The sequence below is a fragment of the Muscardinus avellanarius genome, assembly GCF_963383645.1.
Source record: "Muscardinus avellanarius genome assembly, chromosome: 4".
Taxonomy (NCBI): domain Eukaryota; kingdom Metazoa; phylum Chordata; class Mammalia; order Rodentia; family Gliridae; genus Muscardinus; species Muscardinus avellanarius.
Genome location: NC_137789.1, coordinates 70,145,721 through 70,160,430, shown reverse-complemented (window position 1 = coordinate 70,160,430; position 14,710 = coordinate 70,145,721). Strand labels below are relative to the sequence as shown.

At 38.5% G+C, this 14,710-nt stretch overlaps 1 protein-coding gene and 1 pseudogene across 8 annotated transcripts in view; one reads left to right on the top strand and one right to left on the bottom strand.

Annotated features, from left to right (window-relative positions):
• CSPP1 (centrosome and spindle pole associated protein 1) overlaps positions 1–14,710 on the top strand; it is a gene marked incomplete at both ends in the record, with an annotated part of 131,405 nt that overhangs the window by 2,087 nt on the left and 114,608 nt on the right. For all 7 annotated transcript variants that reach the window (XM_080693860.1, XM_080693861.1, XM_080693858.1 and 4 more), the window contains one exon: positions 13,011–13,114. In XM_080693860.1, the coding sequence (XP_080549986.1) occupies positions 13,011–13,114 (104 nt within the window). The remainder of the gene's footprint in view (positions 1–13,010; positions 13,115–14,710) is intronic.
• On the bottom strand, positions 5,126–7,915 carry LOC308261925 (zinc finger MYND domain-containing protein 19-like; annotated as a pseudogene). Its single transcript has 2 exons — positions 7,742–7,915; positions 5,126–5,685 (listed from the first exon to the last, which is right to left on the bottom strand). The product of its transcript is annotated as a zinc finger MYND domain-containing protein 19-like (transcript).

Genomic DNA, 14,710 nt, shown 5'->3' with positions numbered 1-14,710 from the left:
TCTTTTCTCAGCTTCCAAAGTACTAGGATTGCCGAGCGTGGTGGCGCATGTTTGTAATCCCTGTGCTTGGGAGGCTGAGACAGGAGGATCATGCAGGTTCAAAGCCAGCCTCAGCTACTTTGCAAGGCTTTCAGCAACTTAGCGAGAAACTTTTTCCAAACAAAATATAAAATAGGTCTGGGAGTGTAGCCCGGAGGTAGAAAGCCTCTGGGTTTCATTCCCAGTACCAACCAACCAACCAACCAACCAAGCCCAAAGTACTTGGATTACAGGCATGTGGCTCTACTTCTTTTATTGGTATTATGGGGTTATGCCAATTTATCTGCCATTTTATTTCTATCACCTAGCACATATATTTCTAATACCTAGCATTGCATGGTATTTATGTGCTTGGAAAAGATATGCTGAGTGAAATAATTTATTCATTTTAAAAACAAAACTCTCCAGCCGGACTTGGTGGTGCATGCTTGTAATCCAGGTGCTTGGAGGCGGAGATAGGAGGATCACGCAGGTTTGAAGCCAGCCTCAATGGTTTAAGAGACCCTGTTTCCAAATAAAAATATAAAAAATAGGTGTCTGGGAGTGTAGCCTGGAGGTAGAAGGGTTTCCAGGAACCCCAGTACCATCCAAAAAATAAATAAAAATAAAGACAAAATTCTCTTGGACATGTAGGATTTAATTTTTATGAGACACTTTTTATTGTCAACTGATAAACACTTATTTTTGATCCATATTTAATCTTAATAAAGAATAATATATAATTTGACTTTTTTTCCCCCTCAAGCTAGTGTTGAATTCATGGGTTTAAACAACACTCCCACCCAAGCCTCAAGAGTAGCTGGGAAATTGGAGCAATTTTAGTACTTATAAGTATTCAGTTACTAACCTCTTGCTTGAATAGTTCTGGCCTTAAAATTAGGTCACATGTATACCTTTTGACTCTGATAAAAATGTAATTTTGCAGCTGAAACTTTTCCTTAAGTGGTTTTACCTAGGAATTATAAAAAATGGGTCTTATAGATCAATTTGAAAATTATATATTGACTTAAAGCTCTCTGACACCATAGTTGAGTAATTAAGTATAGAAATATATAAATCTGAAATACTGTAGCCAATGGAAACAATATTGGTAGCTTATAGTATATATTCTGTTTATGTAATTCTACATTTTTATGATTTTATAAGTTCATTTTTGTTAGATAGCTATTGACACATATAGATAACACTACACACATGGCTCATTCTTCCACCATTTTGCCTTTCATGAAAAGATTTGTAGTAGCATTACAGTAACTTTCAGTACCAATTACCTGGAGTGGCTCAAACTTTATAGGTTATGGGCACAGTCCTCCACATTATCCCCTTCACTTTAGACATCAATTGCAGGTCCAGGGATCCCTGTGCTACCCTTACTTAGCTAGCGGGATAGAAAGTTAGGGGTTTCCACTCTCCCCTCAGGTTGAGTAATTCACTAGAATGACTGAGAGAACCCAAGAATGTGCTGAACTTATCACAGCTTTATTTTAGCAAATATACACAATTTGGAATCAGCCAAAGGGAAAGACCCATAGGCAAGGCATTAGATGGTTCAGATGTGAATTTTTGCCCGTGGGGTGCCTCACTCTTTTGGCACATTAGTGCATGACAATGTAGAGCACTGCCAGACAGGCAGGCCTGAGTTTCAGTGTCCACAGTTTTTATTGGGGTTTCATTAGTGAATGATTGAATCACTTCCCATTGACTCAGTCCCCAGCCCCTTAGGTCTGGCTGATATCAAATGGCTCAAGAGAGCCTCCCTCTATATTCATATTGTTGGACTTTCTGGCATGACCAGACCCCATCTGTGTCGTCTCTTTGTTATAAACTCTCTGGTGGCTTACTATGACTTACTTTGTATAAATTGTTAGGTGATGTCCAAGGGGTCCACCGTAAGTGATAGGTCAATACCCTCATAAACTGAGATCTCAAAATCTTCAAAAACTATTACCAAATTCATTTTAACAATGTGAAGAATAGCTACACACTATGGCCAAGAGATTTACCCCAGGAATGTAAATTTAGTTTTTGTAGTACTAGACATCGAACCCAGGAGCATTCTACCTCTGAGCTTACAAACCCAGCCATATTTTATTTTGAAACAGGGTCTCACTAAGTTGCTGAGGGTCTTGTTGCTGAGGCTGGCTTCCAACCTATCATTCAGCCTCTCAAGTATTGGGATTGGAGGTATGAGCCACTATGTCTGGTTGCAAGTTTAGTTTTAACATCTAAAAGTTAATGTACCAAGTGAATAGAGTTAAGGACATAATCATCTCAGTAGATCCAGAAAAAGCATTTGACAAGATTTTAATACCCATTCAGGATAAAAGCTATCAACAAACTAGGAATAGAAGAAATCCTTTATTCCTGAAAAAGGACATTTATAAAATACTCACTACCAGCATCCTCATGAAAATTTATGACTGTACGCTTTCCTCCTAAGAGCAGGAACAAAGCAAGAAAGTTTACTTTCATACCACTTTCTATTCAACATCATACTGAAGGTTCTAGCCAGAATAAGGAGTGAAGAAAAAGAAAATGCATCAAAGAAAGAAGTATTAAAACTATCTTTATTTGTAGATAACATGATTATATTTCTAGAAGATATTAAGGAATCCCCAGGAAAATCAACTTAGGGGCACTCTACTTTTAAGCTACACCCCCAGCTCTATTTTACTCTTTTGTTTTGAACTAGTCTTACTAAGTTACGAAAGGCCTTAATAAGTTACTGAGGCTGAGTTTGAACCTGTGATTCTCCAGTCTCAGCCTCCCAAGTACTGAGATTACAAGTGTACACCACGACACTTGGCAGTTTTTTCATTTCTCTTTTCTTGAGTACTGGAGATGGAACCCACAGGCATTCTATGCCTGAGCAAGTCAACTCCCACCCCCAACTGTTTTCCTTGAGCCTGCAATCTTCCTATCAAAGCCTCCCAAGTACTGGGATTATAGGCATATGCCACCATGCCCATTTTTTTTTAAACAAATAATACAAATATTTACTATTTTTATTTTTTAATTAATTACCTTTTTTTTTTTCCAGTACTGGGGATGGAACCCAGGGTCATTCTACCTCCGAGCTACACCCCCAACCTTATATTTTATTCTTTATTTTGAAATAGGGTCTCACTGAGTTGCAAAGGGCCTCACTAAGTAGCTGAGGCTTTTTTTTTCTTGAGTTCAGGAACTTTACCTCTGAACTACACCCCTAACTCTACTTTTTATTGCCCTACTTTGTATTTTTTATTTTGAAACAGGGTCTCACTGAGTTGCCAAGTGCCTCACTAAGTAGCTGAGGCTGTCTGGAAACTGTGATCCTCCTGTGTCAGCCTCCCAAATACTGGGATTACAAGCATGTGCCCAGCTACAAGGTTATCTCATATTACTGCTTTTAAAAAGTAGAAGTAGTAGAAGATCCAGTTAGTACAGTAAGGCAAGAAAAAAAGGTATAAAGTTGGGAAGCCAGGCGTGGTGGCACACGCTTATAATCCTAGAATTTGGGAGGTTGAGACAGGAGGATCGCAGTTTGGGGACAGCCTCAGCTACTTAGCAAGGAAGGCCCTTTGCAACTCAGTGAGACTCTGTTTCAAAATAAAGAATAAAAAATAGGGCTGGGGGTGTACCTTTGAGGTAGAATGCTCCTGTACCTCCAGTGCCATTAAAAAAGTGTAGAGTTTGGAAATTAGGAGTAAAACTGTCATCATTTACAGATTACCTGATTGCTTAGGTAGAAAATAAAATAATATACTATTAGAAGTAGAAGTCAGTTTTATAAGGTTACCAGGTATAAGAATATACATATCAATTTGTATTTCTGTAAAGTAACAACAAACAATTAAAAAATGAAATTGAAGACTGGTGATGTAGTTTGGTAGTAAGGCCATGGATGAGGCCCTGGGTTTGATCTCCAGCATCACACACATATACAAAGGTATTCACAGTGATCCTCCCAGTTTCCATCATTAGCCAACCTATTGTTTTTTTTAATCCCCCCTTTGGAACTGGGGATTGAACCCAGGGACATCCTACATCTGAGCCCCACACCCAGCCTTATTTCATTCTTGTGAGGCAGAGGGCCTCACAAGTTGCTGAGGCTGGCTTTGAACCTACAATCCTCCTGTCTCAGCCTCCCATGTACTGGGATTACAAGTGCACGCCACCATTCCTGGCTCAAGCTAACCTATTATTATTATTATTTTTTGGTGGTACTGGGGTTCCTGGAAGCCCTTCTACCTCTGGGCTACACTCCCAGACCTATTTTATATTTTGAAACAGGGTCTCTTAAGCCAGCGCAGTTAGCTTTGAACACGCGTGATCCTCCTGTCTCTGCCTCCCAAGCGTGGGGATTACAAGCGTGCGCCATCATGCCCGGCTAACCTATTGTTTTTTAAAGACATTCAAAGCTGGGTATGGTGGCGTATGCCTGTAGTTTCAGTACTTGGAACACTGAGACAGGAGGATAGAAAGCAAATTAGCAAAAGCATGTTTCAAAATAAAAATTAAAAAGGGCTAAGGTATAGCTCAAAAGTAGAATGCTGTTGGGGTCATTCCCCAGTACAATAAATAAATAAATAAACAAGTAAAGACATGCAAAGCAATATTTTCTTTCTTTTTTTGATGACTCCACCCCTTTACTCTGTCCTTTCAGACACACCACACTTGGTGGGGTCCCTACTATCCAGTAGAGAAGCTTGGCTGCATGACAGGTTCTAGACATGTGGCCAATTGTTTGCCCTTTGAGGCTTACAGCAAATGATTTTATTTGTAGCTTCTAACTCCCTTCTTTCCTCCCCTCCCCCCCAAAAAAAACGTACATGTGTATACAAACATATTAACATATAAATAATAAGATAGGTCCTGGGGAGCCTCCCTGTTGTCTCTGCTGGAAATTAACACTGGAGAAGCCCTGTCTCCAAAGGCTGTGTGGGCCATCGGGCATCTCATGGTGGCTTTTCTGGGCCTGCTTCTGGATTCCTTGGCACACCCAGGTTCAACCATCAGTCTCTTTCAGCTGTGGGCTTAGAAGTCTGAAGCCACAGGCCTACAGCAGTGGAAGCTCCGCCCATCATTGTTCTGGCTCAAGCTCCTACTAGAAGGGATGCTTCCTCTCCTGACAGTGCTTCTTGTGGGCAGGCTAGTCCTTCTGCTGGCACTGGGAGCCACAATACCAGGTCACCTGGCAGCGCCCACAGATGTTGAACTCCCGGAGCCGTTTCTTCATCACTTTGTAGGGAGGAGAATGACAATCATAGTAGGTAGTTTTCCTCTTCTTCCACCACATCCCTATTGGCATTGTAGTACCAGGCCACACTTTAGTGTGGGGTCTGTGGGAAGCTGCTGGATTGCAAGCTAATACAAGCTTTCCTCTTTCTGTTTGCTGGAGTCTTCCTTGGCTTTGGGACACCAAGGTAGTTGTCTAGAGTCACAGCATTGAGGTGCACCACCTGGAATCCTGGAGCACTGTGTCTCTCCCACAGCAACTCATGAAGGAGCCTGCCCTATCCCCTTCCTCTGTTTTTGTGAAAGGCTCATGCAAATATCTTAGCACCATTTCCATCTGCATCTACTTCATTAGTGCCTCAAAGGAGTAGCTATCTACCAATGGATGTCTTGCTCATCTGTCAGTGTATTTTTTATTTTTTGGCGGTACTGGGGATGGAACCCAGGGGCCTTCTACCTTCCGGGCTATACTCCCAGACCTATTTTATATTTTATTTGGAAACAGGGTCTCTTAAGCCAGTTGAGGCTGGCTTCGAACCTGCGTGATCCTTCTGTCTCAGCCCCCAAGCACAGGGATTACAAGCGTGCGCCACCATGCCTGGCTCTATCAGTGTATTTGGACTTCTGGGCCACCCCGCATGATGCCCAATTTAAAGTCTGTCATGGCTGGGTCTAAGCTCTCAGCCTGGAGTACCGCTTGCTCCCCCAGAGAGGTTGTAGGCTTCAAGGAGGCTTGCAGAGTTACTGGGATTAGCTGGGCAATCTGGGCCACCTTGGTCCCCACCTCCTTGCCTAACCTGCCATGTGCTGCCCCAATGCAATTCATTCATTCATTCCTTCCTTCCTTCCTTCCTTCCTTCCTTTTGTGGTACTGGGGATGGAACCCCCAGGGGCATTCTACCTCTGGGATACACCCCCAATCCTATTTTTTTATTCTTTATTTTGAAACAGGGTCTGAGTTGCAAAGAGCCTCACTAGGTAGCTAAGGCTGTCCTTGAACCTCTATCCTCCTATTTCAGCCTTCCAAATGCTGGGATTACAAGTGTGAGCCACTATACCTGGCGCCCACCACGATCTTTTCTTTTTGGTGGTACTAGGGGTGGAACCCAGGGTCTTTCTACCTCCAGGCTATACTCACAGACCTATTTTATATTTTATTTGAAAACAGGATCTAACTAGGTTGCTGAAATCCTCACTAAGTAGCTGAGGCTGGCTTTGAACCTGTGTGATCCTCCTTTCTTAGCCTCCCAAGTGCGGGGATTACAAGCGTGCACCACCACGCCTGGCTCCAACACAATATTTTCAATAGAAGAAAAAAGACAAGAGCCGTTGGGTATGGGCATGCTTGTAATCCCAGCATTTTGGAAGCTGAGACAGGAGGATCTGGGTTTGTGGACAGCCTTAGCTACTTAGTGAGGCCCCTGGCAACTCAGTGAGACCCTGTTTCAAAATAAAGAATTAAAATAGGGCTTGGGGTCTAGCTTGGAGGTAGAATGTCCCTGGGTTCCATTACTAGTATTGCAAAAAAAAAAAAAAAAATGAAATTGAAAAAAAATTTAGAACTATTTGAAATATGCTTAGGAATAAATCTAACAAAATCAGACCTATATAAAATTTTATTTAATGAAACTTAAATAAGTGGGAAGGAATGTCATTTTCATGGATTATCAGATTTGGTATTATTAAGATGTCAGTTTTTGCCGGGCGTGGTGGCGCATGCTTGTAATCCCTGTGCTTGGGAGGTGGAGACAGGAGAATCGTGCAGGTTCGAAGCCAGCCGTGCTGGCTTAAGAGACCCTGTTTCCAAATAAAAATATATAAAAAAATAGGTCTGGGAATGTAGCCCAGAGGTAGAAGGGCTTCCAGGAACCCCCAGTACCACCAATAAATAAATAAATAAATAAATAAAAGATGTCAGTTTTCCTCAAATATCTGTAAATATAATGTAGTAACAGAAGGCTTTTTGTTAAATTGATTTACAAGGAAATGTGGTAGTACACACTTGTAATACCGGTACTTGGGAGGCTGAGACAGCAGGATCGCAGGTGTAGCTCGGAGGCAGAAGGCCTCTGGGTTCAATACCCGGTGCCCCCCCAACCCCCCCAAAAAAGGAAATAAAATAATCTATTAAACCTGGACAGTTTTTATGCTTCTAATCCCAGTATTTGGGAGGCTGAGACAGGAGAATCGCAGGTTCACAGCCAGCCTCAGCTACTTTTTGAGGCTCTCTGCAACTTAGTGAGACCCTGTTTCAAAATACAGGATAGAAAATAGGGCTGGGGTGTAGCTTAGAGGTAGAATAGCCCTCTGTTCAATCAAGGGAAATATATGCATGTGTCTACCAAGAGACATATAAAAATGTCAATATAGCTTTCACAATGGTATCCTCCCCTCAAACAGGGAAACAACTCATTTATCTGTCAACAAAATTGTGGTGTGTTCATATAATGGAATACTAAGAAATTCAAAAGGATGAGCTACCTACCGTGCACACGACCTTCTGGGTCAATCTCATAGACCTATCAAATGAAAAAGCCAGATGTGAGAGGATGCAAACTGATTCTTTTTGAGGTACAAGAGCATTCGCACATCCACACTGAGAGAAGTCTGAACAATTTTTAGCTTTGCAAGGGGATATCAATGGTGAAGAAGCATACATGTACCTTCTGAGACATTGGAAACCTCCGTCTGGGTTGTAGTTATCTGAGTGCATACAAATTCATTGAACAGTATACATATAATTATGCTCTTTGCCGTATGTATATTATCGACTTTCAAAAATTAGATTGCAGGAGAATTTTCTTTGCTTCCCATTATGGGAAGTACTCAAAACAAGTAGATATTTTGGGATTTTCTATGAAAATTTAGATTTACTGATACCTTGTACCAGTGATAGAAGAAACTGTCAGGATAATTTAGGGAGGATCCTAGTTGGGCATGGTGGTGTATGTCTTTAACCCAGTTCTTGTGAGGTTGAGACAGGAGGATCCTAGGTAGAAGGCCAGCCTTAGCAACTTAGGCAGGCTTTTAGCAATTTAGACTGTTTCCAGATGAAAAATAAATAAATAAATAAATAAATAAAATAAATAAATAGGGCTGAGGCCATAGTTCAGTGCTAGAATGCCCCTGGGTTTAGTCTTCAACACACACACACACACACACACACACACACACACACACACACACAAACCCAACAACAACCAGTAATTAATGTTTTGTTATTTTTTTTTTTTTTGGAAGGCACTGAATATTGAAGCCAGGGACATTCTATTTCTGAGCTATGTTCTGAGCCCTACTTTCTTTTGCATTTGGAGACAGGGTTTTGCTAAGTTGCTGAGGCTGGCCTTAAACCTTCGATCCTCTTGTGTCAGCCTCCCAAAACTGAAATTACAAGCAAGTGCCTTTCCACCCAGCTTCATTAATTTTTAGTTGTACTTTTAGTGATAATTTCTTTTAACAGGGTTTTAGTTTATCTTATTGCAATTGAGATTATAGGAACTCTTCAGTTTGTATACATTAAATGGGTTCCTTTTTTTTTTTGCAGTACCAGGGATGGAACCCAGGAACATTTTAGCTCCAAGCCACACTTTTAGCCCTATTTTTTATTCTTTATTTTGAAACAAGGGTCTCACTGAGTTGCAAAGAGCTTCACTAAGTAGCTGAGGCTGTCCGTTCAGTCCTCCCGTTTCAGCCTCCCGAATTCTGGGATTACAAATGTGCGCCACCACCCCCAGTGCCAAATGGGTTCTTGTAGTAATACCTTTATAGCTGATATTTAAGAGAGTACAGTGTTCTTAATTAGTCACATCTCTTTATAAACTACCTATGTATGTAAAAGCCCATTATTTCCTATAATTTGTCTTTTGATTGCTTTTACATAATACCTTCTCATGGTAATATAATTATTAAAAGAAGAAAGTAAATGTTCTTTGGTAGTTGTTTTATATTATTGTTTTGTTAGATCGAACATGTTAGCTCACACCTATAATCCCAGTAGGTGGGAGGCTGAGACAGGAGAATCCCAGGTTCAAGGACAGCCTCAGCAATGTGGCAAGACTATGTGAGATCTTATTTCAAAACAAAATAAACCAGATGTGGTGGCACACCCTTTTAATCTCAATATTTGGGAGGCTGAGACAGGAGGATCGCAGGCTTTTGGCCAGCCTCAACAACTTAGTGAGACCCTGTTTCAAGACAAAACATAAAATAAGGCTGGGGGTGTAACTCAGAGGTAGAATGCCCCTGGGTTTAATTCCTGGTACCATAAAAACAAAACAAAAAAGGGGCTAGGAGTATAGGTTGAAGTTAGGATGTTTCTGGGTTCAATCCTAGTACTATAACACACATCAAAAAATTAAATTTAAAAAGATTATATGCTTTAATTTTAAATATTTTGTTTAACCAGTACTTCTAATTGATAAAGTCCTGAAGCATAATGCTGACTATATCAAGGTCACTGATGTTTACTTGATAAAGTGACATCACTTCAAGTGACCTTAAAGGACTGCTACTTGGCACCAGAACCATCAGAAGGCAGTAGCTGAAGAGTAAGTCTCACCATAATCATAGCTCACTAAGTCAATTAAGATGCCATTGTTAATTTACAGTTAAAAATAAGAATATTTAAATTGTTCCACATAGTTCTTAATTTTACTCTTATAATCTACCTCTAATGCTGTAAAATTTCAGTAACATGACAAATAATTAAAAAGGTAATGATTTTTTTGTTAAATAAATTTAGTAGAATTATAAATAATTCAGAAAGCATTATAAATGGTTGTCTGTAAATACTACCAATAGTAAAAACCAAATACTCTTGAAGAATAAGATAAAACCTAATATGAACAGTAATTTATAAATGAAATTAGATCATGATTTTCTTTTAGTTTTTCCACATGAGCCCATGAAATAGAGTTGAAAAACAATGGTTAAATCCACCTTAAATGCACGATTTTTTTCAGAAAGGTGTTAATTGCTTGTTTTCAGCCTTGAAAAGCTGAGCCTGTTGGGATGTAATGTCCTCCAGTGTTGTCTTTTCCTCCTTGACACAATAGAATAGCCATTGTGACCTTATGTAGCTAAGTATGTAACTCTGGATACTAGGTATGATGCCTCCTCTCTGTGCAGTCAGGCTGCTAAAGCAGAAACTAAATACCAAGAATAGTGTTTGCTTTAAACCCCTCCTCTCATTTCTTCCTTCCTCTTGCTCAGGCATTCATTTATATACTTACTCTTGGATACAGATTTGGTACCAGGCATTATAAAATTTGCGGAAAACATGGCCCTTGCCTTCAGTTGAGTTTCATATGTGATATTCCATTCTGAAATGAGACTCAACTCATTAATTATCTCCTTAGGCTTCTGTGTTTTTAAAAATAAGGCTTATATTCCTTTGTGAAGAAAGAATGTGTGAGAGGTATCCCTAAGGAATACTTTATTCCATCTATTACTACGGAGTTTAACAGGCCAGACAAATTTATCAAGGGAATTCAGTGTTTATGGAGGAAAGTAAAATTTAGTATTTTATAAAAATCAATAGACATCATTTCTATTTATACTAATTTGGTCTTTCCTCCCCAAACTGTCTCAGTGATGTAATAAATTGGTGATATGACAAATGTTTGATAGGCTCCCATCATTTACCTGCATTATGAGGAATAAGGTACAAAAGTGGTGATTTTTCACAGCAGTTTATAAATTGCAGTCAATTATTTTGTCTGTGGTGCTTACAGTACTATAAAATTTTATTGTGTTTAGAAATGATAATTTTTTAGTGTTATGACATTATAGTAGGACTAAAAATGGGAGAAAGGCTTTAGAAATCTGAATATTCATATTTGTGCTTCTTGACAGTGTTTTACTATTAACTAAAAAAGTATGTAATTTGACTTTAATAGCTCTATTAAGATATAATTTACATATTGTAAGTTATAAAGTATACAATTCAATGGTTTTTAGTATATAAACAAGTTCTATAGTCATCACCCCAAAATGTAATTTAATTTTTTAATTATATATAAGGAAACACTACTCATAATGAAGATTTTGTTGTAAAATTAACATCCATTTTTTTTTATCCTGTTTCTGTTTGGGATAAAAAAAATTCTGCAAGTAGAAAGTGGTAATTATACAACATTGTAAATATATGTACTTAACGCTACTAAGTTGTATACTTAGAAGGTTACTAAAATGGTAAATTCATATTAGATGTATTTACCCCAATAAAAAAGTTAATGCCTTTTTACTTGAAATCAGAATTGGTGGCTTAATTGGATGGGGAAATTTCATTTAAAGTAATACATAGTCCTAATTTATTTTTTTCACACACATGACAAAAAAAAAATCATGTTATTAAGCCATGCGCATGCCTGTAATCCCAATATTTGGGAAGTTGAGAAAGGTAGATCGCAGATATGAGGAGTCTCAGCAAATAGATCCTGTTTTAAAACAAACAAAATAGCTGGGATTCTAGCTATTAATTTTCCTAAACTGGAAACCACACATTAAAATTGTAGATATTTATTTTTATAAAAATAAAGTAGATTAAGTGAAAATTGGAGGTAATTAATTTTTCTTTGCTTTAATTTTGCTGTCCTTGAAAAAATACGATATTAAATAGTGCAGGACCATTTATCTAAACAGGGAAAGAGTAAGCCAGGAGTGGTGGCACATGCTTGTAATCTCAGCTCTTGGGAGGCTGAGACAGGACGATCGCACAAGTTCGAAGCCAGCCTTAGTTACTTAGTGAGGCTCTCAGCAACTTAGACCCTGTTTCCAAATAAAATATTAAAGCCAGCCGGGCGTGGTGGTGCACGCTTGTAATCCCCACGCTTGGGAGGCAGAGACAGGAGGATCGCGCAGGTTCGAAGCCAGCCACGCGCGCTGGCTTAGGAGACCCTGTTTCCAAATAAAAATGTAAAAATAGGTCTGGGAGTGTAGCCCGGAGGTAGAAGGGCTTCCAGGAACCCCAGTACCACAAAAAAAAAAAAAAAAAAAAAAAAAAAAGCCGGGTGTGGTGGCACAAGCTTGTAATCCCCGTGCTTGGGAGGCTGAGATAGGAGGATTGCACAGGTTTGAAGCCAGCTGAGACTGGCTTAAGAGACCCTGTTTAAAAAAAAAAAAAAGAAAGTACAAGTAAAATATTAAATAGGTTTGGGAGTATAGTTCGGAGGTAGAAAAGCCCCTGGGTCCCACCCCCAGTACCACAAAAACAAAACTAAACAGGAAAAAAGTAAATATAAAACATACAGGGATAAATTTCTGTACAAAATATAAAAGTATTTGTTTATAGATACATAGGAGAATCTCCAGAAGGAGATTGGTTGTTCTGGGCAGGAGAACAGGGTGGCTAGGTTTATGTGTAGGATTAACATTTTCCACTATGTCTATGTAATACTGAAACACTTTTCACTGAAACATTTTATTTTATTTTGCAGTACTGGAGATGGAACCCAGTGGCATTCTACCTCTGATTTATACTCCCCAGCCCTATTTATTTTAATTATTTATTTTGAAACTGGGTCTCACTGAGTTGCAGTGGGCCTCACTAAATAGCTGAGGCTGTTCTCTGACCAGTATCTTCCTGTCTCAGCCTCCCCAGTACTGGGATTACAAATATGAAACATTTTAAGTAACTTCCAGAAGCTAGTCTCAGAATCAATATAACTATGTTTTTTCATACCATATTTTATTACAAAAGGTAAACTTCATTGCAATTGGTTTGTAAATGAGCTCTATTGTTACTTTATTTCTAGGAATTGATTATGGATTAAGTTTACCACTTGGGGAAGACTATGAAAGGAAGAAACATAAATTAAAAGAAGAATTGCGGCAGGATTATCGACGCTATCTTACTCAGGTAATGAGTTTCATTAATGAATTGGATCTTAAGCTTCAGAATTCATTTCCTAAATTTGCATTTATAAAGTGTTAGTCATATGTTTTAATTTTCAGTGAGATCTAGTAAAGTTGATATATATATATATATATAGTATTTATAGAGAGAAAAATGATGCTGAGAACTTGTGCCATGGAACAACACAGACTCTTCCTGGGTGTGTAGCTCAGTGGAAGAGCACATGCTTAGCATGTGTGAGGTCCAGGTTTCCATTCTGAGTACTTGGGGCTGGGTGTGTGTAGGGTCTAATGAACTTTTTTTTTTTTTAAGTTTTGTGATACTGGGGATTGAACTCAAGGGCATTCTACCTCTGAGCTACACCTCCAGCCCCATTTTATTTTTTATATTGATGAAAGTCTCTCTAGGTTGTAGAGGACCTTGCTAAATTGTTGAGGCTGTCCTTGAGCCTGTGATCCTCCTATCATAGCTCCAAGTACTGGGATTACAGGTGTGCACTTCCATGTCTGTCTTAGACTCTTGGCCTTTGGAATAGGGCAGTGAGTTCTAATTTTAAATGAAATTATTAAAGTCTGGTTATTCATGGTTTTTTGTTTCTTTTTTTTTTTTTTTTTTTTTTTTTGGCGATACTGGGGATGGAACTTTTGAGCTACACCCACAGCCCTAGTTTTTATTCTTTGTTTTGAAACAGGGTTTACTGTGTTGCAAAGGGCCTCACTAAGTAGCTGAGGCTGGCTTCGAACTGCGATCCTCCTGTCTCAGCCTCCCAAATGCTGGGATTATAAGTGTGCACCACCATGCCCGGCTTTATTCATGGTTTTTCTAAAGTTAAAATAGTTTTAATTATCCCAATTATGATTTCCCAATCCTCTATTCCCCTCAACTACGTATTTAAATGATACATTAAAGTTGGGCATAGTGACGCATGCTTTCTATGGAGCCACTTTGGAGGCTGAGACAGAAGGATTTTAGGTTCAAAGCCAGCCTTGCAAGTTAGGCTTTCAACAATCTAGTGAGACCCTAGGTTTTATTGTTTCTAAATAAAAAAAATCAGGCTGGAGGTGTAGCTTAGAGGTAGAATGCCTCTGAGTTAAATACCCAGTGCCAAAAAAAAAAAAAGAAAAAAAAAGATATGTAAAATTCTTGTTGCTAATTATTTTTCTTTGAGTTAAACTTATAGAAAATTTTACTTAATGTATTCATTAACTTCAAAACTCTTTGCTGTATGATTTATTGTTTCATTTAATAGTACTCTTAGATATATTTTAGAAATTATATAGTAGCTAAACGATTTGATTTACTTTTTAGATTATAAGTATTTAATTTTTAATTTTTTTTATTTTTAAACAATCATATTTCTAGTCATTCCCAGGTATTCCTTAGTTTTTCAACTTTCTATAATGTTTATTCTAAAAATTGTACAAATGATATCTTACTGATTATGACTTGTACATGGAGAGACTAGATTTTGAGTACATTTTATCAATGGTTTGTTTCTCTTTAGGGCATTACACAAGCAAAAAGAAAGGTAGGGTTGCCTGCAAAATGTTCTCCTTTAGTTGTTTTTTTTTTTTTTTTTTAAAGATGTAGTGGCTTATA